The sequence below is a fragment of the Sturnus vulgaris genome, chromosome 6 (assembly GCF_052056855.1).
Source record: "Sturnus vulgaris isolate bStuVul1 chromosome 6, bStuVul1.hap1, whole genome shotgun sequence".
NCBI lineage: Eukaryota > Metazoa > Chordata > Aves > Passeriformes > Sturnidae > Sturnus > Sturnus vulgaris.
In genome coordinates, this window is record NC_142248.1 from 9,749,773 (window position 1) to 9,773,379 (window position 23,607).

Here is a 23,607-nt window from a genome sequence, read left to right on the forward strand (position 1 = left end):
GTGAGGAGTAAAAATGAGGCTGCTCTTACATGCATCATTCATCTCAATGTGATGAACAGGATGATGTCATCCGTCATTTAAATATCTGTGGTTGTCGATCACAAACTGCAGATCTTGTGTTCCTTGAATTCCTGTACTCAGTCTTGTGCCCTTCCCCTGGCTGGTTACACGTGGGCTGGTGCCAATGAAGCTGCCACCTCTTGTTGGTCAAAGGGAGTTTCTGCCCCACAGAATGACTCCAGAAATCCTATTTGCTGGTTCCATACAGCTTGCACTGCAGCCAGTTTTCACTTGGATTTGTCTCTGCACGTGGTTCATCGCCTGCACAGAAAGCTAAATATTTATGAAGTAGGGCGTTAGAAATTATTGTTTTCCTATCCAAGCAGCTGCTGGGAGTGCCAAACTTTGCCTTGTACTAACAATACCGTTGCCTAGCTAATCATGGGAGCTAGGGCTTGCTGTGCTGATCATCACCACTCTGGCAGAAGAGATAATGAGCTGCTGACAAGGATGCATCTGGAATCTGGCCAGCATTGCACTGCACTGCACGAGATACTGTGTGCTGCTTCTTCCTTCCCAAACCAGGACAATAGATTTCTGTTCCTTAGCATAGTGTCACCTTGCTCTCTTGTAGCTCACTCCATTTCCTTGATACAGTTTGAATAAAATGAATGGCTTAAGAATGAAAAGTTTACACAAAGGGAAGAAAGCATGTCTCGGTAAATTCAAATCCTTTGTAAACTAATCTGGTTTTGTATGCTTGCATTTAGCGATCTTGAATACTGGACAGTATATTTGAGAAATCAGCTTTAAGGAGTATTTTCTTTTGTGGAGAAAGCAAACTTGGCAGCATGAAAATCAGGTGTATTGCAATGGCATCACTGTGCATCTTCCTTTCTGTGTTGGGCTTGCCACAGTCTTCATTCTCGTAATGAGGTTGTGCTGGTATTTTTAGATGGGAATGCAGGCAGCAGTGTTGTAATCAAAATTTAATTCAGTACTATAGCAAACAAGTGGGCTGCTGTTGGGCCTTTCCATGTGGCAGGATTTGAAGGAGGAGAGCAGTGCATTTGCTCATTGCTGTTGCCTTCTTCAGATTTCACTTAAATCATCCCCTGTTGATATAAGTGAAAAGGTAGTAAGTGCTATTTATACCCTCCTGGACATGCATACACTACTTGCAAATTATGGATTGTTTTGTCTTGCTGTCATGCTGCTGAGCTGTATTGTTATGGTAGAGTTGGGGAATTTTCATCCTAATCTCGGCTCCTCTTCAACTCCCAGTTTTGGATATGCCAGCTGTGGGAGTTACCCAGATGTTTGAGTCTGTGCTGACCTGTGCTTTGTCAATTTACCCTTCAAATACTGGTTAAGCAAATGCAGTAAATTGTGTTTCAGCCCTCTTTTAATTTGTTAATAATGTTGTCATTAATTCCTGATACTTGGTCCTATATTCTTCCTGGAGACATAACTGAGCTGTGTAGGTAATACCTCCATGTAGAGGGAGAGGCTTGCTGAGTTGTTGGCTCTTGGTACTTAACAGGCTCCAGTCTGAATCCTTATTTGACTTTCTGCAAAGCCTGCAAGTCTATGCCCTTCATCCTCTCCAAGCTCGTTAATAATGTGAGCTGGACACAAGCATGAAGGAAAAGTCCATCTTAGAACAGATCCCTGCTGGGAAATCCAGGCTGTGAGCAGCTCTGCATATAACAAAGCTAATGGAAATTTCCAGGGAGGGCTTAGAGAGCTTAGTGACAGCCATAAAAGGGAAGAAAGTAAGAACTTGACTAGTGGACTTCACTGTCCATGACTGACACAGTGTGGAGAATTGCAATTTTTCACCCTAAAGCCCTGGGCAACAAATGTCCTTTTTACTGCATCCACATCCAAGGGGCTCCATGCTACACAGAGCTTCTACCTTATGCCTTGAAAAATGTAAAGTGCTTCTAGCATTTCTATGTCTAGAGTTTGATGAAGCAAAAGTTAAATGCTTACATTACCTGAAAAATATTCATTTCTCCAATGTAAGCTCTGCTTCTTTGGAATGAATCGTCAGGCCTTGATTTGCAAATCTCCTGGGAAACGTACTGTGAAAGGCTGCTCATTTACAAAATTCAAGCAGTATTTTGCAATGGGAGCTAAAAAACCTTTAGGCTTTCTGAAAAGGGAGATTGCACTATTTTAAATAGGTGTGGTTAAACCAGAGCAAGTCTTAAGCTTAACTGAAAATCTGATTTAAACCAAGGTAATTGTGGTTGTCACACATCTTGTTGTGTACTGAGGTTGGTTTAAGATGTGATTATGTGATCAAGTTTCCAATGCAAGCATGATGTTAAAACTGACATTTAGCCCACACGATATCAGTATTTCTTTGATTAAATTTTGATTCATTAAGAAGAGGAATTATGATCTTCATATAAAAGGTAGTGCCCAACCAGTGCCCTCTGATAAGTTGAGGTGTATGTTTTCCTCACTGTATCTTGATGCAGTCTGAAACATCTCTTCTGTAGGGTCAATCAATCATCTAAAGGCTGGAAAACCTAATCAGGAGCAATCTTGATACTGATCTTAGGGCTGTGAAGAGACCAGTGTGGATTCCAGCTCAGAGATACACAGATGCATACAAAAGAGAAAAAAGATGATGCTGAGGGCCTTGCAGCTTTTGCAAGAGGTAGAGTTGGGAAAGGGTAAGTTGTGTAGCTGGCCAAAGGAAGACACTGCTGAAAGGTAGCAGTGAAGATGCTTGAAGGGACTGCCAGCTGTTTTTGCCCAGCAGGGAGACACACTTAGACCAAACTAAAAAGCCAAGTTAAAGTGATGCTGAGAATGTTGAACTCCCATCGTGGCCAAGTGTAGTGACCATGGCTTAAGCCTGATATCAGTGTTCCTAGAGTCAGCAGCTGGAGCAGTGGCACCTTCTGCTACAGGTCCTCCTTCTAGGGAAGGAAGGCAAAGCCCTTCATTCTCTGGAGTAAAGGAATAGCTAATAGGATGCTGGCAGTGAAACTCGGTTGATAAATGATAGTGTTTAAAACCAACATGAAAAGTTATGCATTAAATTTAATCCTGTTGATTTCACCATGTGCAAATTGATGGCATGGAGTTAGGGTAGACTTTGCTATCCAACAACCCAACTGTGCAGTAGTGAGACCCTGCAGGATAGGTAGGAGCAAGGCCAGGAGCTTTTCATCTGATGTACTGCATCTCAGCTTGGTACCATGATGCTTTAGTAAAAGTGAAATTGATCCACTCAAAGAAGTGTGTTTGTGGGAGGTGGATTTTCTGTGTAGTACAGGAACACAGTGTTTGTGGGAAGAGAGGAAATACAGTATTGTCAGCTCCCATCTTGGCCTGGGGGAAGCTTTGTGATCTTCTAGTTTCTTGTCTTGGGAGCTGGTAAGCTGGCACAGACAAGTAAGGCACATATTGGCGAGGAACACCAATCATGTACATAGCTGTGGGAGACCATGGCTGTTCTTTGGGAAGCATGAAAACATGTGGAAGAAGAGGGAGAAGAGCATGGGTCAGCGTAGCTCTGTTGTGTAATAGCTGTAGATACCCAGCACACTAAACTTTTTATGGAAATTTTGACTACGAGGTCAGAAAGTCTCCCTTGCCCAGGGACTGTGCTGCTTCACAGACAGCAAAGTGTGACAGCTAAGCCTCAGCCAGTATATTGGGCAGGAGATGGAGCAGCCAGAGGGACTGGCACAGTTTTAGTGACAAGTTCCTATCTGTCCTTAAACTCAGAACCCTTTGTAAATCGACGTCTCACTGGCAACTGCTTTCGTGGGGTATAAGACAGCACAGGACTAGCTCAGCACAAAAAATAAAAAAGCAATGTCTAGTTACTTCTTGTAGCCTCCACGTGTGATTCTGTTGATCTAGTTCTGTTCATCTCTCACCCTGGGTCCTAACCTGAGGTGCTGTAGTCCTGGCAGCCTAGCCCCAGGCCTCCAGTACATACTGCTTTCCCATTGCAGCATGTCTGACCTGCAGCATCCTCTAAGCTGCGGTTCTTGCCAGTTCTGCTGAGGCATCTCTTTACAGGGACAACAGGTTTATATGTACATAAAACATCTCATTTGTACTGGGGCCATAACCAGGTATCAACTATTTGCCCTGATTCCTTCAGATTATGGGACTACCCCTAGTTCTGAGACTGTCTGCAGGGTGATGGAAGTCCAGATCTTCAGACACAGTTCCCTTGTGTCTACACAGGCTTTATTTTGTTGGTTTGGGTTTTTTCCCCCCACTTGCTTTGCTGTGACCACTGCACAGAACTGCTACCTCTCCTCCCAGCACCATCATGTGTGTTCAGTCCAGCAGCCATGTGGTGGTACACAGCACCATTTCATCCTCCCAGGCCAGCTCATATGAGTTGTCAGCATGGTGTGGCATGGTAACGCAGCCCAGAGTGCTTCTGAAGGTGGAACACAGCAGTAGATGGGAGATCTCTGTGCTGCCTTGGACTGCATAGTGAGTGCCCATCCTGTGACATTTCTGTATGGCACAGAATAAGCTGGATTTGCTCTCGCCTTCTTCTTGGTGGGATGTGTATTTGCAGCATTATGGTGGTTTCATTTCTGTGATTGCCTGTTGTCTTCAGCAATGGTTGATAACCTTGTCTGTTCCTATGAGCAGTAAGCCCTGACTTGATGTATCTTTTGGGGAAATGCTCTGTGAGAGGTTTCCAGAGTGTTGGCTGTTTCATTATACTTAGTAGCATTAGATGTAAAATTCAAGTTTGGACTTTTCAGACACACATGCTGTTGATGCAGTACAAGCTCTTCTGTGGAGTCCTGTTAAAACGTCCTTTACGTCTGTCCTTGCTCCACAGTGGCTGTCAGTGAGAGGGATGTATAAAGGTTACTTATAGGTAGAATGAGAATCATTTGCAAACAAATTAAATGCTGAATAAGAGCAGTGTCTTACTGACTACTACCTAGTGCATGAAGTGCTTGCAAACACCACAGGGACAATTAGCCTTCTTTGTTTGGTTACTTGGAGTTAGGGTAACCTGATTTTATACACACAGTTGTATGTCTTCATTTCCTGAAAATCTCTCTGCTCCTGTTGCTATGTCTTGGTGCTAATATTGAATTGATATGAATGGAATATTCCAGAGTAATCTGGTAATACAGCACTCTGTGTTTGCAAGGTGGTTTATTGTGATGAGCCCTTTTAATGAAAATGTGAACTGAGCTAGATCTGCAGTTTCTGTAGGGAAGGAATAAACACTATTCTTCATGTTGTGGGGATGTAATGTGTGCTGGCTTGAACAGTGTCCTGTCTTGCTAATATTTTTTCCTTCTTTGGCATTTTAAGGGCTTTAAACTCTGGAGTTGAGTACCACTGGGACCAGCTGAATGAGAACGTCTTCACTGTGCATTCCAGCAGCAGGAATACTGAGCGGCCTGGGTGAGTCTCCTGGGTGTTGGGTTAGAGAGGCCTGACCCTTTCTACTGTTTTTCTTAGATCTGACAACATCACTTCTTTGTTCCCTTACCACTGGCAGCTTTAAATATGCAATTTTCTCCCCCTTTGACATTGCCTAGTTGGGTCACCTGGCCTTCTTCCAGCAAGTGCCCAGAAGTGCCAGTGATAGTAAAGTACATGTGTCATTCAGGGCCCCAGTAACAGCATGTGGGGCTTGATGTGTCAAAAACACCGTGTAAAGCAAATGGCCTTTGGAGGCTAATTGATGAACAGGGGAGTTTAGAGAGAAAAGGGCAAATCTATGGTGCTGACCTGATGACTGATCTTCATCTTTTTAATTGCTGGTCATGGGACAGTTGTTTCTCAGCAATAAACTAAACTCTAAAAATAAAGCTAAATCCCCTGATGTCCACATTGGCTGTTTCAGTCTGACCAGTGATGTACATGTTGTTGTTCTAAACACAAGGGTGATGCTGCAGTCCATTGCTTCTTGCCATAGTTACAAGTATTTCTCCATAAGCCAGCTGTTCCTAGCAAGAGGGTGACAGTTGTGTTTCTGAGTTGTGAGCTTCAGCATACCAAAGAGGTTGTAAGCTTGTTTACAAGGTAAATGTCTGGGCTGCCCTACAGCCTTGGTGTGATTGTGGGTGAAAAATAAGCACTAGAGATTCTTTACTCTTCTCTATGAGTGGATAGTGCCACTACTTAAGTTTTTGACAGTGCATACTCAGTCTGGTATAATGGCAGCTTGAAGGCAGAAATACTGGTCCAGAATGAACTAGCTCAAAGAGAGCAAAAAAGTGTAGCAGGTTTCAAAGCCTTATTAAAAAAAGATTGTAAAGGAGGCAGTCTTTCCTTGAATCTCTTTATGATTCCCAGCACTTAGAGGTCAGTTTAGAAAAGAGTGTAGTGGCATTGTCAAGATTCAGCTGTAGCATTGTACACTTCAGCTGTTTGAGTCTGAGAAGCTAATGAGCCTTGAGGTGGTTCCTGTTGTTTGCTTTTGAGAACACAGGATTTCTCTTGTCTGACTGGAATGGGCAGAAATGCCTGCTGGAGTGCATTCGTGTGTGATGCTGACAAACTAGGAAGTGCAGAGGAGGGAAGGGACACAGGCTACATCCATGGGAGTTAAAACTGCCGTGCAGTGCAGGAGGGTTTGTGTGTGTTTGTGCTTCTGCACTGCACATTGTGCTGCCTCCTCAACGAAGTGACTCCAAGACAGTTCTGCAGGCTTAATGATGCTGCAGGGATATCTCTCCGTGCCTGTAAGACACGCTGCTTCTATGGAAGGGTGAGTGGACTGTAAGACTCTGTTGGCCTAAAACTCAAGAGACCAGTGTTTGGAAATAAGTGGAGGTCACAATTCCTTTCATCCCCATCCTCATAGTAGCAAGCAGGTGCCTGGTTGGAGTGGAGGCAAGAAGGGCCTCACATTCATGTTTCAGTCTTGCTTGGGCATGTTGCCTCCAGTGATCCTGGTCTTACTTGTTTTTCTCTCTTTTCAGAACCAGCAGAGCTACATGGAGGACAGACAGGGACATGGGCCTGATGAATGCCATAGGCCTACAACCCCGAAATCCCCCCACCTCTGTGACATCACAGGGTACCCAGACTTTGGCACCTCAGCTGCAGAATGCCGAGACTCAGACAGAGAGGGAGGTACAGGAGCAGGAATCCACCTCTGCAGGGACTGGTGAAGGTAGGAGATCAATCAGTGGTTTATCTGATCGAGCTTACCTGGTGATTTAGGAGTTTCCACATATGTTCCACATCCTGTCAGTGCATTTGGATACTCCTTTTATCTCTTCAGCAAAGATTTATCCTGCCTAATTGCCTGTAGCCAGGCATAGATGATCAGGAGAGTGAATCTCTGGCCATATGAAAAGTTGTCTTTTTTACATGCTTTGAGGAAGAAAAATTAATTCTTCTCCAGAGCATTGTGTCTTTGTAGAATCAACTGTACTGCCTTCATTCCTCACACATCTCCTGAACTCTTAACCATTAGTAAGGCTTCAAGCTGCTGAGTGCTATCCTTTCTGCCTCTGTGTTAGGAGTTCAGCTTGGTCTCCAACTTATGCAAAAAGTCTGCAGGCTTCACAAGCTCAACATTTGGATACAAAATAAGATATTGTAAATCACTTCTCACAGAGCAGCTTAGAGGATTCTGTTTAGTTTGATTGGTGGGGTACATGATGAGTGCCCAGCTCAGCTATACAAAAATGTCTCTAATGGTTAACAGTCCAGGAAAACTTAGCAATATGTAAGGAGGTGGAAACAGCTACTGTGCATTTCCTGTATAATGATAAAGTCTCTAGTCTGTCGAAAACATGTTGATTTATCCAGGCTTCTTGTCTCAATACTGTAACATTCTGCTTCCATTCAGCTCTGAAGGCTTGGCTGGGTATGGATTTGGCAGTATATACATAGGAAAGACAAGAGGAGACAGTTCTGAAGTTTTGGTTCATGATGAACCTGCTTGGCTTTGGGAGGCAGCCCACAACATGCCTGCATGTGCCTATATGCCTGCTTGTTCTCTATCACTCTGAAAGTTACTTTTTGGTATGTGACTCTTCCACAGTTTCTGCTGTGTAGTATCCAGCATGTGTGATATGGCTTTGTGTTTCTCTGATCTCAGCTCTTCTGTACAAAGTTAAGTGGGAAATTCCTGCCCACTGGGGTTTCCGTCTGCTTATCTCAGCAGAGCTGAGATTAACCTCTCTGGAAGGTTAGTACAATTGAGGGCGTGTGAATAAGACTGGAGCACAGACAGTCTGGACAAATGCTGAACTCATGGGAACTGGTTCTTCCACTGAATGGGCTACACAGACTGAGAACATGGTACAGTGTGGGACCTTCTTGCATCTAGGCCGTGCAGGCTTTGGGAGTCTGTTAAACCAGGAGAGTTCTCCAACACTGCTTCTCTCTCCTGTTCTGCAACCATCTGATAGTTTCTTTATCTTGTTATTTCTAACCTTTCAATTTCCAGATCTAGATCATGGGTTTTAACTAGACTGTTAATGAGATGGGGAAAGGGCTGTTCTTTACCAGTGCCTTGGCAGGATATCTTTACAAAGAAGCAAAACTTGTAACATTTGGAAGAAAAGGAGTGTAAATAACAAGCTTAGGACCAGTACTTCTCTTTATCTCCCTTTCTTGCTTGGAAGAAGATCAGAAAGTTCCACATCTGGTGCAATTTCCATCTCAGACATTGACTTACCATATGTCCCCTTTCAAATGGCCACAGCTGCAAAATGGGCTGTCACACTCCTGTCACCTATATTAGGGTCTGTAGAACAAAGGAGTTACTGCAGTTTAAACACATGCACCAGAGATGAGCCCAGATGCTTTATCCTGTTGTTGATCAGTTCCTATGCCAGTTGCATCCTCAGTGGAAATTCCAGCGTAACGGCTCAAGAGTAACTTGGAACAGGAAACTGGGAAGATGGTAATGGTCAGGAGCATGAAGGATCAAAAAAATCAGTAGTAATCCATGAGAGAAAAATAGCACAAAGACCTAACATGAAGCAGGTACTTGTGGCAGCAGTGGTCTGATTCATCTGTGTCTTTGTGCCTCACATTACACATGAGCATTGCTGGCTGCTTGTGATGGTAAGCCAGCTGTTTTCCCAGCATCATCAACTCTTGTGATGTACGTCCAGTGTGCTCCAGCCAGCAAGATTAGGTGCTGTGGTGCTTTTCTGATGGCTAATTTGCCTACTGTAATACTGTAACTCTGTCTGTTGGAAGAGAAATTGTGTTTCCTAATAGCATGATCCAGATGTCAGGGGCAAAAAGGAAAAAAAAAAATGCTACCAGTAACTCGGGGTGTGACCCAGGGCGAATTATTAATCATCTACCAAATGGCAATAAGTCTTCCCATACTACAGCACACCAGGGGCTATGGAGATTAATTAGTGTTTTGTATGGGGCTTTGAAGATGGAAATCACTATGTAAAGGCTTAGCAGCATTATCGGCAGCAGAATGGATAAATCAAGTTTGATTCTGAGTGATGTAAAGGAAAGTGGTTTAGTTATCACCCTGCATGAGGGGTAAAAAAGCCCCAACCAACCAACCGACTGATAACTGAAAAAAAACCAAATCCTTTATATGTTAAAAAAAAAAAAAAGAAAAAGAAAGGCTAATGCTACCCTGAGAGTGAGTTTCTGTCATCTGTTCTGTCAGCCCTGCTGTTGTGGGGAATTCTGGCTTAGGGCATTTCTTGCAGATATGTGCTTACTGTACAAAAAAAAAAAAAAAAAATGCAGAATTGCATCAGAAATCTAATTAAGTTCTGTGCGGGTATAAATAGTTTCCTTTTCTCATGCAAAGCTCTGCGGGGACTTTGCTGCTCTGATTATCTTTCTACCTCCTTTGGAGGAATGAGTATATGATGACTTTGTTAGAAGTGAATCCCTCTAACGTCTGAATCTTTCTGTTTTGCAGCAGTTAATAATGGACTTGTGAACTCTGCTCCCACGCCACACATAAAGGAAAGGTAGTTAGAGTTGAGAGAAAACTAGGAGAGGTACCAAGTAATGCTTAAAACAGTGTTTGAGCTGCCTCCTATTTTCTTTTAAGCTGACAGACATAGTGGAAATAGTGATAGAGTTGTAACTTTGAGGCACCCTTAATTAGAAACAATCTGTTGGGCGTTATACTATGTTTTCCTTGCAAATAGGCAGGCATGGTGGGAGTGGGATCTGCATTCAGCTGGTAAATTGAATCTCACTTAAAACCCAACAAAAATTCCTAATGAGATTTAATGGCCCAAAGCTTTAACCTTTAGAAATCATAATTCCCAGTCCAGACTGGGTCAGGCCATGGCTGCCACTTGTTCAGGCTGTTGGATCTTTGGAGTGTAGTGAAAGGGGCATTAATGCAGGGTCTGCAATTGTGTCAAAGCTGCTGCAGGCTGAGGGAGAGGGACCTCTGCAGAGCTGCAGGACACTTGTTTGATAGTGGGCCCATGCTGTCCCCTGGCTGTTGAGAGTATATCAATGCATTTTTCAGATAATCCAGTTGTTAAAGAGAAAAAAAAAAAAACAACAAATAACTGAAAAGCTATTGTCATCTGATTTCATATCATCTACATTGTCTTTGGGGCTTAAAATTCAGGTAGCTATCCCAGTGCTTGTTGTGCAAGTAGGCACATGTTATGAGTTACTGAACTTGTAGCCATCAGAATATCTGCTGTCAGTGGATTGCTCCTTTGCCTGTGATTGGAGGAGCAACATATTGACTACTGTCATGCCATATACAGTTTTTAACTTGTTGGGTAGAAGTGTTTGTCACCAGCCAGTACAAATTTCCATTAGTTCGAACTGCTTTCAGAGGTTGCAGCAGATACATTTGAGAGGAAAGAGGGTTGTAAAAGAAGGCTTGAGTTTGTGAGATTCTGTCTGTTCAAACTACTGGTAGTGAAAAGACAGCACATACAAGCAAAACTTTCCTGATATAAGCCAAGTATCCTGAGGATGCCTAAGGAGCACTTAGAAGCAATCAGTGTGCCTGCATGTGATGTAACTTATTTAATCTGAGACATTAGGAACATGTGTCGAGGGGCTGCTTGGGCAGGAATACTCTGTCCCCAGCCGAGCCTCATGAATGCTAACAAGAAGAAACATGTTGTTTTATGTTAGCTGAACACGTTCTTGCAATGCTGTTGTCAGATGTGATGTGACTTTTGTGCAATTAGTGTGGAAATGGGAACTGGGACACCAGGGATCAGCTTCCAGATCTATCTCATTCTCCAAGTAGAAACGTGGGTAGATCCCTTAGCCTTTCATCTGCCTGTCCATCTGTAAAATCTGCGTCATATGTCCTATAGAACTGCAAATTTTGCTTTCTCTTTAAAATCCTCTGCAAACCACTACCTAAAAAAACAGACTTAGGTTCTAGAAGTATGTACTGTGCAAGCCTTTACAGCGTGATCTACTCCAAGTACTTGGGTCTCTTGGGATTAAATTATGTGGGCTACTTTTAAACTCTCATTACAAAAGTAAGTTTCACTCATATGAATAGCCAAGGTGAGACATTAATAAGAAAATTTTTACAAGTTAAAGCAGTTGTATCTTTTCTGAATTCTATGGAGTTGTTTGGATTAACTACCTCAGAAAGGAAGTTTGAACATGTTTCTGGGCTTGGTTGGAAAAAAAAGTAACTAGTAGTATTTCTTGTGGCATTAAGGGAGATATGATTATTCATAGCTGGTTATACTGTGGTGTGTCCTTCCCTTTTCTATTCTTATGCAAGGGATGAATTAATGTAAAAATGCTGATATTTTTATCTTTGAGCATCTGAATTAGTGGGTCAGCTCACACCTCAGAGCTATTATTTTATGTTCTCTGAAGACCTAGATATCTCTGCAGTGCTTACTGTTAGTTCTAATTTTGAAGCTTTGTTTGCAAACATGGTTTTTCTTGGTTTTTAGAAAGAGGAATGTTGAAAACAAGAAAATTCAAGAGCAATGTCAGTATATTGCACAGATACTGGGGGGTCTGATCCTTGCTTCTGTGGACTTTGCATTTCATCAGGAGTGTGCCATCCATGCCCAGAGATAAACAAGTTGTACTCCCTATAAGTACTTCAATGTCCACTTCATTTAAAAGTGGAAATACCCTGCCTTATGCCCAACTCCATCAAACGTTTGCAAGATGTTTTGTCTGTATAGTTTTCTGTGTCAAATTCTTGTCTTGGAGTAGCATAGCAGAGGACTTTTAAAAGCAGATGCATTAGCTAGGGAATATTTAGTTAAATGTTGAGACAGTCAGCTACATTGACAGAAATGCCCTAGTCTTTGGGATAATTGCTCTCAAGAGTAATGTTTTGTTCTGTGTTTGGAATAGACAGGGGGAGTTTGGACCTCTGGAAAGGTCACTTTGGTTACAGTAGAAAACATTTGTAGGAGCACAGCACTGCAGCAAGATGAAACATGTGGTTTTACAGCACTGTTGTTGTTTTGGGTAAGTGCCTGTGTGCACACCCTGAACCTTCACCAAATGGAAGTCAGCTTATTTCACTTGCTCTGAGTACTAATGTAGTCTGCATTGGCAGCCTGATGAGAGAATGTGTGTGGGAGTCACCAGGCAGTAGAAATGGGCTGTGTGTGAATATGTGCTGTAGCTCAGCTCAAGGCAAATGGCACATCAAGCTTTGCTCTGAACTAGTCAGCCAAAGTCATCATTGAAACCTGAGAGAGGGAAAAGGGGAAGACAGTCCCCAAAGCAGAGGTGTTTGTTGGCTGCTTGAATGGTGAGCCTCACTTCTGGCTCTTGATGGGCTGGGAATTTCCAACATTGCTCTGGGATCTGAAGGCTCATGCCTTGCTGATTCCTGCTGTGGCATCAGCCCTTGCCTGTTCTCTAAGCAAGCACATGCCTTAATTGGAAATTCAGCCATAGCATATGGTAATTTAGGGGCAGGGAAGAGCAAGGAGTGCTGTAGTGAAGCACTGAGGAGCATTGGCTGTCTGGGAGTCCTTGCTGTTTTGCTGTTCCAGTGCTTCTGTACTGGACTGGTTTATAGTAAGTGATCTATCAAGAGCACAGTACTTGCTGTTTCAGGACTTGTGTAGATAGGACTGTCTGGCATGTCTGTAGGCCAGGCTGCAAATCTTGGCTTTCTTAAGCTTCCTCTCCAGCCTGGCCAGATGGTTGGTAATGAAGTACAACTATGCCCTCAGAAGGAAGTGATGACTGAATCCAAAACCATGCTTCTCAAACCTTCCACTTAGTTCTGCTCATGATTAGTGTTTCAATATCCCTTGGCATGCATGTTTTTCACACTGGAGCTTCCAGTATAATAGCTGCCTCTGTCCTCAGTCTTTGTACTGGTCAGCCAAGTTCCTAGTCCATACATCAACCACATCCTAATTCATCCATCAGCCACATCCTGAATAGGATTTCTCTGCTAGAGTTGTGGGTCAGGCTCTTTCCAGGGGGTATTCTTGCTCATTCCTCTAAGGCCATGCTGCAGATTCTCATGTGGTTACAGGTGTCTCTGTGATCCCACTGATGCTCTATCAAGGGGGTTAGGTATAGTGAATATAGCAGGTTTACTACATTCCTAGCAAAAACTTACTCTACTGGTGAGATTTCAATTTGCCTTTAATGTCCATAATAGATCTACAGCAGGGCAGTGTGTCAGCAGACTTAATTGAGGATGAAATTAACTTTATCCAGTGGTGGGGGACGCTGGCAGTGCTTGATGCAAGTACCAGTGGGCCCATGAGAAAAGGGAATAAGCTGTCACTGACTGACTGCATGACGTCTCTGCAGTGGCATGGTGTGGACTTTGCTGAGTTTCTTAGCTCTCACACTGGATACATGATCATACAATCATTTAGGTTGGAGAACATCAAGTCCAACCTTTGACCACTAAGTGCCATGTCCAGTCATTTCTTCAACAGCTCCAGGTACTGTGACTCCACCACTTCCATGGGCAGTTAAAATGAGTAACTGCCAGCTCAGTGAAAAAATTCTTCCTAATGTCCACCCTGAATCTCCCCTGGTGCAGCTTGAGGCCACTTCCTCTTATCCTTTTGCTGGTTAACTGGGAGAAAAGATTGGCTGCAACCTTCCTTCAGGTAGTTGTAGACAGAGATAAGGTCTCCCCTGAGCCTGCTTTTCTCCAGGCTAAACAACCCCAGCTCCCTCAGCTGCTCTTCTTGTGACTTGTGCTCCAGACCCTTCACCACCATCACTGCCCTTCTCTGGATGTGCTCCAGCACCTCAATGTCCTTTCTTGTAGTGAGGGGCCCAAAACTGGGCATGGGGTTCAAAGCATGGCCTCACCAGTGCTGAGTACAGGGAGACAATCACTGCCCTGGTTCTGCTGGCCACACTATTGCTGATACAGGCCAGGATGCCATTGGCCTTCTTGGCCACCTGGGCACACACTGGATCATGTTCAGCCACTTTTGACCAGCACCCCCAGGTTTTTTCTGCTGAGCAGCTTTCCAGCCCCAATTCCCCCAGCCTGTAGTGCTGCATGGGATTGTTGTGATTCAAGGGCACCTTGTTGAACCTCATGTAATTGGCCTTTGCCCATGACCCAGCCTGTCCAGATCCCTCCTCAGATCCTTTCTACCCTCCAGCAGATGAGCACTCCCAAACAACTTACTGTCATCTGTGACCTTACTGAGCGTGCACTTGAATCCTCTCATCCAAATAATGGATAAAGATATTAAACTCTACAGCCCCAAGTGTTTTTGTTTTCCTAGTCAGTGTGGCATTTTGTTTTTTATTGTGTTTTAACTCCTCCCTGCATCTAGCTTTGTTGACATTTTTGTTCATCTCCTTGGTGCCAGGAGAGCTCACGGCTTTCTCCTCAAATCAGCACTGTGATAGCTTCATAGAGGTGGGAGTGAGATTTATTTCTTTAATAAGAATCAGCAAGATCCCACTGTGGAATGTTCCTAGCAGTTTATTATTACAGATTGTTCTCCCCAAATGCTCCGGGTAAGGTTTGTAGCAAAAGGAGGATGTTGAGAAACCGAACTGGGATGAACTTCTCTGTCACGGTGATTTAATCTCCTACATGGACAATTCTGTGAGATTTTGTTCTCCTGAAGTAATCTTAAGCAACCAAGGTATCTGACAATGGTTCTCTCAGAGCTTGCTACAGCCTGACTATAAAGGGAAGCTCAGAGATAAGAGTAGACAAAGACTGTAGGTCTTGAGATGGTTTTTTGTGTTCCTCGAAAGATATCAGTCAAGGGGAGCAAGAGCCTACACACTTGATTGTCGTTAGTGTGGATGACCATGCTGTTTTGCTGCTTTCTGCTGGTGGCCTGCTTCTTATGTCCTCCCTAGACTGACACTGGGGACATTGCCATCATGTCATCTGCCTACTTCTTAGATGAAGTAGAAAAAGCCATGGGGTTCTTTAACACCATGGTGAAATGTTTGGTTTATTGCAGTGCAAACTGAGGTTTCTCTTCCCGTCCCCATGGGACTGTCAGGATTGTCTCTACAGCTGTGATAAAGCATCCTGCCTCTTTGATTACCACCCCTTCCCCCATCTTTATGGCTAGATAAGAGCTGCTTTTCCAAGGCTTGGACATGTAAGTCTATGAGGGTTACCTGTGGAAGTGACCAAGATTTTCTTGACAGAATACTGTGCCTTTGTTTGACACTTAACCAAGTGGAAAGTTATGGAAATAATATATACTGGGCTCCCTCTAGAATAAAACCTGTCTTCTGTCCCAGCACATGCATACTGTGTGATGCAACTGCTCAGCATGCTTTATTTTTGTCATAGTTTGCCTTATGCACCAAAGTTGTTTCTGCTTTCTTTTGCAGGTGAAGGTCCAGAATATGGGGCCAGTGGGGAGGATGCCCTGAGCAGGATTCAAAGGCTGATGGCAGAAGGTGGCATGACTGCCGTGGTTCAGCGGGAGCAGAGCACCACCATGGCGTCCATGGGCGGCTTTGGCAACAACATCATCGTGAGCCACCGGATCCACCGCAGCTCTCAGACGGGCGCGGAGCCCGCTGGGGCTGAGGGCACGGCAGCACAGCAGTCCAGCTCTCAGCAGCTGGGCACAGAGCTGGAGGGACGCATCCTGTCAGAGTCTGTGCAGCTGCCGGAGCACGGCCTGAGCCCGCGGACAGCCCCAAGCGGGAGCGAAGGACAAAGCGCTGGTGACCTGGACCTGCCAGAGCAGGCCCAGTCCTCCATGGACACCGAGGGACCAATTGAATACAGTGACCTAACTAATAATAACCATCTGCCTGACAGTACCAACTTCTATAGTAATGGCAGCACCAGTGGGGAGTCGCGGAACAGGTAGAGGTTGAGTTGTGTGTTGGTGCTACCCTTGTACTGCTCAGCAGAGACCTGTACCTCACAGCTGGCCAGGAGCTGGAAGAGTAGGGATGGGTGGCTCTAACAGGATGCTGGTGGTTCAGAGGGTTTCTCTATCCTGGGTGATGGGAGAAGGGATAAGAATTGCAAGGGAAACCATGGGGAAGAAAGCATACTTCCAACATTCCCACTGCTGAACAGTTAATAGGAATACAAACCATGCTTGCTGCACATCAGCCAAATTTTGAAGCCCCATGGCGTCCCCTGAGCTAAGTCCTGCAATTTGGTGTGTCATCATTTATAAAGCCTTTTTCCTTTCCTTTTTCCTGCCCTTTTATACCTGTGGAGCTGATCAGTAGAGTGAAGAAAGGGAAGGGGGCCTGCAGCATCTTTCTGGAGACAGGCAGTACTGGGCAAACCCAGGCGTGATGCTCCAGCTCTGTTGCTGGAGTGGAGGAGTCTTCCAGGCCACAGTCTCTCTCCATAGCACAGCACTGCTCCCCCAAAGTGTGGTGTTCTGAGACCAGTCCTGCCTATGCTGTGGTCTTTTTTTGGGAAGAACTGGGCTTCACCAGAACATACATGGCTCAGGATATGCTCACAGGTGGGATCTTTCCTTTTTAGAGTTAGTTTAGGACTTGGCAGGAACTGAAGCAGAGATGCCGTATGGATGGGTGGAGGGACAAGGGCTACTGCTCTCTAGTCAGGATGCAGTTCACACAAGGATGTTCTAAGCCGTGCCAATATTAACATGAATGAGCCACCCCAGTGGTTTCATGGTGCCAGGACTGAGCTGCATGTCCTTGGCAGGGGGCAGGAAATCTCTTTCAGCTCCAGGCCAGGGTGTGAGGTATGGGTCTGTGATGTAAGGTGTTGCATGTGAAATCTTGACCTTGTACATGTAGTTTCTAGTGGAGAAGTCAAGGCTCTGATACTTTGTTTTTAGTCTCTAATGTGATTTTCCTTTTCGTTTGTAACTCTCCATCCCTAGCAGCTTGTGGAGGAAGTACAGGGAGAGTGTGAGTGCTAACGAGGGAAACACCAAAGATCAATGTCATTAAAATATGACAAACCCTTGCTCGACCTCCTGTCTTCATTTGTGTGATGATTGTTTCTGTGTTTGGCCTTGGGGAGAGATACATCCATCTCAGAAGCTCTAGGCAGCATACAAATATCAGATGATGACCACCCCCTTCCCAGGAGGAAAGTAGACTCAGCCTGTGAGTTGAAAGTCCAAAACTAGGAAACAGGGAGGTGCATTTGGGAGTCTTGCTTGCAAATCACGTTTTAACCAGTCTGGAGATGGTAGGCACCTCTGCATTTCCCATCATTCAAGTACTGCAGTAAGGAGGAAGAGGAGCGTTTCACCTGTCCTCCATAAAAAGGTGTGTAGAGGTGCAACACTGAACATCTTGGGCAAGCAGAGAGTGGTCTGTCTTGCTGACCCCTTGATGCAGAAGAAGGTTGCAGTATCTGGCTGTTCTGTATAGAGGAATGCTCACTCCCTTGTTACCACTGTGGTGTGAGGGATGTTTCCACTGCTGTCTGAGCACCTGCCAGCAGCTGCTGTTGCTCCTGCCCAGCTCCTCTAGATTCTGTGCTGCTAAGACATTACAATAAATAAGTCTGTCATTAGGCAGCACTCAAGCTCCCAGTCAGAAGAGTCTGTTAGAGAACATTAAGCAAATCTTCCCTTAAATCACAGCCTGGAAATGAACCTTAAATCAAATCAGCTGCTGCCAGGCCTCATTGCTGAGTGTTAATGAGGCTCTAAAACCTGCCCCAAGCCAACCACATCTCTGATCTGACAGGAGAGCAGCCTGAAAAATGGGATTCCCTCGTGTGGTAAGGAAGGTTTCATGTATCCCTGTATTACTGTGGAGGGGCTTGAAGATGTGCTGGCAGTTGGGAGCCAGAAGAGCTATGTCTCAGATGGACAGACAAGGCAATGCAGGTCTAGACAGAGCTGTTTATTGCTCTGCTTGAAAACAAACTAGAACAGAACCTGGGGGAAAAAACTGCTTCAGCTCAGCTGATATCACTTCTTCCCTCTCCCTGCATGATTCCTGGAAGAATCTTGAGGCCCATTCTTGGTAGATGTGTTGCAGAGCATTTATAGATATCCATTTTCAGGCTGAGCTGAGCTATCTACAGAAAAATTTCCATCTCAGTTGGAGAAGTGTCTTCTGGGCTGCCTCACTCTGGTGTTGGCAGATTCTCAAATCCTGGCGTGCCCCATTGCTGGGTGCTCTGGCCAGGCTGCTGTGCAGGGGCCTGAAGCCTGCTCTGCTGATGGCTCCCTCTTAGTCCAGACCTGCCCCCACTGCAGACTGTGGCAGAACAGGGGATGAGCTCCAGTGGGAGCCAGAGCAAACCACAGCCACCCTCTTTGCCATTGACACGGGACATCTGTGAAGCTCTAAAGCATTTTCCCATTCAAGACTTGAAGGGGAGGCTCTTCCTGATGAGGTAAGGGTGGAGGCCTGGTCTGGGCCAAAGGCTGCTGACAACTGAGCCCAACTGCAGCCTGTGTTCTCTGCAGGCTTTAAGCAGCAGCAGTGGGGACAGGCTTAATCTTCTGGTGCTGCCTTGGACATGGTTTGCACATGGCCTGCTGTGGCTACACAACCGAGCAGGTGACCTCAGTGGTGATGGGCTCAGGTGTACAGAGAGCAGTGTTTTTCCTACGAGTCTCAGGCTTAGGACCTGCCAAGCTCAAGACTTGCCCAAGACCTGATGGAGCGACGTGAGTGAATGGGTGAGAAGAGGAAAATTGAGGGAAAGAGGGAAACTTGAGCCCACTTATGCAATGGACTCACCCACACCCACCCCAGTGCAATTTATTATGCCTCCCATGCTTCTTGTGGGATATTACCCTGCTCCAGCCCAGCAGTCTTGCTCGGTTGTTTCAGTCAGGGCTGATATAACTGTGCCCTCAATCACCACCCCTGAATCTGCGTGGGGACCTGAGGCCTGGAGCCCTGCATAGAAGGGATTGCCCACACCAGGGTCAGCACAGCAGCTCGGGGCTCCTTACCCAAGCCTTGCAGCTTTACCTGCTCACTGCAGTGTGACAATGCAGCACTGAGGCAAATGCTGTGCCAGGAGCAACATGGAAATTCAACAAGAGCTGCTTCAGGAAACCAAACCAGAGCTGTGCATACTTGCTGGCCCAATTTAGGAGGCAAAATGAGAGCTTTGCTGCGTAGGAGCAGGAAATAATCTTAAAAAGTGAAAGCTTTTCTCAGCCATAGACTGTCAGGAGCCTTTAAATGTGCTAACAAAATCCTGGGGAAAGGAGAAATACAGTGCAGAGAATTTTATTTAGCTTTCAAAAGGCTTTTGATAAAGCCCCTCACAAGAGGCTATTAAAGAAACTTAGTCACCTCAAGGGTGAGGGGTAGAGTCCTCCTGGAGAGAGAAGCTGTAGGAATTGGAGTCAAAAGTAAGAGCCATTTCTTGGCACGGAATGAGGTTAATGGTGGGTTGGTTGGGTTCAGTAGGAGCCAGTGTTCTCTAAAAGCCCTAATGAGCTGAAAGAGGAGGAGAACAGCTGATGATACAAGATTATTTAGGTTAGCTAGGAAGAGAGAATGTGCCAGAAACCTGGGGCAGTGGGAGGAGGTAGTGGTTGGAGCTTCTGTGCTAGAAGGGGACTTTTTGTATGAATCCTTCACAGATGGAAACCTGCATGGTCCCTGCTGCAGTCAGTGAATGCTCTGGCATCCCTGGGCGTGGAACCACACCAGAGGATGAGCACTGCCTGGAGGGAGACCTGGGATCCCAGAGAAGGTTGCTGATGCCCAGGCAGGTGGTACAGTGAAGTGGTGATGCCTGCTTGTCCCTGTGAGTCCCAGGTTTTCTGCCCTCACTCCTTGGCTTATCTATTGCTCCATCTCCAAGTACGTCTGTTTGACCCCCCTGGAAGACCCACCCCACGTGGCTGCTGTGGGGTGACCTTGTAACTGGGTAGTGCTGGGACCCCAGCTGTATGTGACCACCAGGAGATGTGCTGGGCAGGAAAGAGAGGCAGGGACCTGGTCACAGCTGGCTGCATGGGGAGTCTCTCCCATTATTACTGATGCCAAAGCCAAGCCCCATAACTGGTTCCTCCAGTTACTGCTCAGGCTGCTGGCTAGGGAGCAGTTGCCCTCTCTGCTCAGTCCCAATCTGTCAGGTTCTTCTTCAACAGGAAAAGGCAAATTAATTAAAGTGTGCAGCATGTGAGCCATCCACCACTAATTGGGATCTCGGTGTGCAGTGCATAAATGTCATGCCATTGCCACTTCTGCATGGAGGGGGCCCTCAGCACACGAGGGAGCTGGAAGGCAAAGCAGTCTTTCCAGCTGCCACTCTCTGCCAGCCAATTAATGCCCGTGTCCCTCTCCCCTCATCCCCGGGAGCAGAGGCCTCTCCCCCCTCCCTGCCCGGCTCCTGCCGTGGTAATAGGCAGCAAGCCCATAGAGCCACTCTGTGCACTCCGCCGAGCACGAGGATTTGTTTTCCCCACAGCATCTCGAGCAGAAGTGCCTCTCATCTGCTCCCAGTGAGCTCCCTCGGCTCCTCTTTGTTTTGCCTTTCAAGCAGTTGTTGATGGCATGTGGCACCGGTAGGAGCTGGCAGGGATCAAGCTGTCTTCCCCAGGATGCTGGCCCTGAGCATCAGCTCTCTTTCTGCCAGGGGCCAGCATCCCGGGGAGGACACTGTAAGGCTTCCCTTTTGCCTCTCATCTGAAAATCAATATGCTGCTGCTTGGTCTCCAAGCATCCACCTTCTGTGCCAGGGTCTTGCCTGCCAATGCAGGCCAGGCTCCTCCAGCTCGGTGGTGCCACAGGGGAGTCCCATGCAAGCAGCTCAGACAACTCAGGGGGACAGAGTGTGAGCAATGAGAGATGTCAGCACAGCAGGGAGCAAATGCCACCACTGGAAAAGGCAGCCAGGCACAGAAGTCTCCAGGAGGAGCTGTTGCTGGAACTGGACCACTGTGTATGTGGAGAGCTGCAGCTGGTCTCTGCCACCCCACTGAGCCTTCACCTCAGCTGTGGCTGGCCATCCACTGAGCTTCAGGCAGGCACATGGATTTTGGTAACTGCTGAGGTTTGCCTTTCTGTTCTTGAATCCCACCCTGCTTCAGCTTGGCTGGTGGAGTTGGACTTTGGAGTCCCTGTTCTTTCCAAGCTCAGGAAACACCCAAAGCGCCCTGGCCTTCCACCCTTATCCTCTGAGCTCTTAGCTTCAGCTTCACAGAGGCTGGGATAAATAGCAGACACTGCAAAAACGTGAGATATGGTCATTTAGGCTTGGCTTGGTTCTTTTTATTTCTTAGGCTCAGCTTCATGGCCTTTTCCTGGAGTTTAATGCTGGACCCCTGATAACATCACAGCTATTAAAGCCTGTCCCTCAATCCCCAGTTCAATAATACAGTAATAGCCTGATAGGATCAGGAGCTGGCTCTGATGGCAGATGGACTCCAGTCCCTTCTCCAGCACAGCGTGGGGCACTGCCACCCGACTGCAAGGAATCTTTAATTTGCAGATTATTTGTTTTCAGTGCAGAGGATGGGAGGATGAGTAAATGGTGATTGCTGGCTGCTGACCAGGCACTGCTGAGAGCCCTTTGTGGCTGGCACCCAAGCTCAGCTTCTCTCCTTCCCCTGGGTCGTTGTCAAAATCCCCCCAGGGTGTTGTGGTCACGGCTCTGCCCTTTCCCTGGGGGTCATTACCTCTAGGTTTGCTTGTCCTGCCAGACAGAGCTGTACCCCATCAGGGGTCCATGCTTGGGCAGGAGCCATAAACTTCCCCCTCCAGCCTGAGGCAGAATTAAAAAAGGCTCAGAGGGTCTAATGAAGACTGACTGGCAGCCACTGGGGAGGCTGATACTAAAACGTTTAAGTGCTACAGCAGTACAGAGGGTTGTATTTATCTGTCTGCCCACTGCAAAAGTTCCCATGGAAGCCCTGCCAGCAACCCTCTGTTAATCACCTACATCAAAGGAAATGCTAATTAAAACAATTATTTAGGGAGGGACTGAGGCTGGTCCTGCTGCATTGCTGAGGTGGGGACAAGCACAGCCATCAAACAGCAGCTTTAGAGCTCTAGTACCTAGTGTGACTGGCAAGGGCAAGGGATAACTGAGAAGGGCAATTTTTTCATGCGTAGGGAGCACCTGGGCCATAGGTCCCAGTCAAGGAGGACAAGAGCTGCTCATGCAAAAGCAGCAGTAACCCAGCACAAGATGCTGCCCTGCACCCAGCCTTTCCCACCCACCATGTGGGAGTAAGGATCTTGCTCCATGAACTCTTTATCTCAGCATCACACAAGCTCCACTGGCTCTTGGTAAAGGGGGTTGGGGCTGCTCCCCACAGAGCTGCAGCCCCAGGCTGAGTGGTTGGCAGTGCTTGGGGTGCAGTGACCCAGGAGAAGCCCTGGAGATGGTTTTGCTCCGGAGGCAGTGAGGATGGCTTAGCCCAGCATTGCTTTTTTGATGAGATCTCAGATTTGGTTGACAAAGGTAACTGTGTCGGCATAATATGCTTAGGCTCCTGTAAGGTATTTGACATAATACTTCCTGACAGCTGATCAGAAATTGGCCCTATCCAGCAGTCTGTGGATTTAATGCAGCTAAGTGCAACGCCGTATGTTTGGGGAGGCAGAATGTAGGTCACAGCAATGAGACAGGGCTGCACGGCACCAGCAGCCAGGTGAAGGTCAGGGCACCCACAGCACCACGGGTCCTGCAGAGGGACTGAGCTCATTCCCTACAAGTTACTTTGGAAATTTAACTTGAGAAATTGCTCTGCTGAAACCCCACGAGGGCTCCAAGGTGCCACAAAAGAGCCAGCTCAGGGATACCAGCAGTCAGAAAACCACCAGTGAGCAGAATTCCCATCCAGGTCCCACATGCTGTTCCCTGCCTTGGTGCTGTCTGGGCTTGCAATTGCTCCCCTCAGTTCCTCCCTGCAGGGTTCAGCAGGATGGGTTACCACCTTTCCCCTGGGTTTCTTCAGGCTCCTGTCCCCTGTTTCCTTCCCTGCCCTTTGGGCTCTTACCCCTGCCTAAGTGATTTTCTCTAGCAACCATCTCCTGCATTTTTTTCCCTCCCCCTCTGGAACATTATTTATCTTATGCTCATCAGTGAGCATGGGCTTTCCTTCCTAGAAGGATTGCTTCCTACAAAGTTAATGGGACTAATGGGAGCAGGGTGTTCTTTGTGCTTGCCAGAATTCGGATCCATCCACAGGGACACCCCAGGCTGGTGCAGACTTGTGGGCTCTGCTGGACAAGAGCACATCCAGGCTGTGAGTGCCCATGTCCTGCCCACACCACCGTGGGGGTCACTCGTTGGTCATTTGAAGCTCT

General features: G+C 46.4%; 1 protein-coding gene across 5 annotated transcripts in view; it reads left to right on the forward strand.

Moving 5' to 3' along the window:
• AMBRA1 (autophagy and beclin 1 regulator 1) overlaps positions 1-17,326 on the forward strand; it is a 128,206-nt gene extending 110,880 nt beyond the window's left edge. For all 5 annotated transcript variants that reach the window (XM_088166884.1, XM_014881837.2, XM_088166885.1 and 2 more), the window contains 3 exons: positions 5,329-5,421; positions 6,948-7,141; positions 15,745-17,326. In XM_088166884.1, coding sequence (XP_088023010.1) covers positions 5,329-5,421; positions 6,948-7,141; positions 15,745-16,235 — 778 coding nt within the window. In that variant the 3' untranslated portion in view covers positions 16,236-17,326. The remainder of the gene's footprint in view (positions 1-5,328; positions 5,422-6,947; positions 7,142-15,744) is intronic.
• The last annotated feature ends 6,281 nt before the right edge of the window (positions 17,327-23,607 follow it).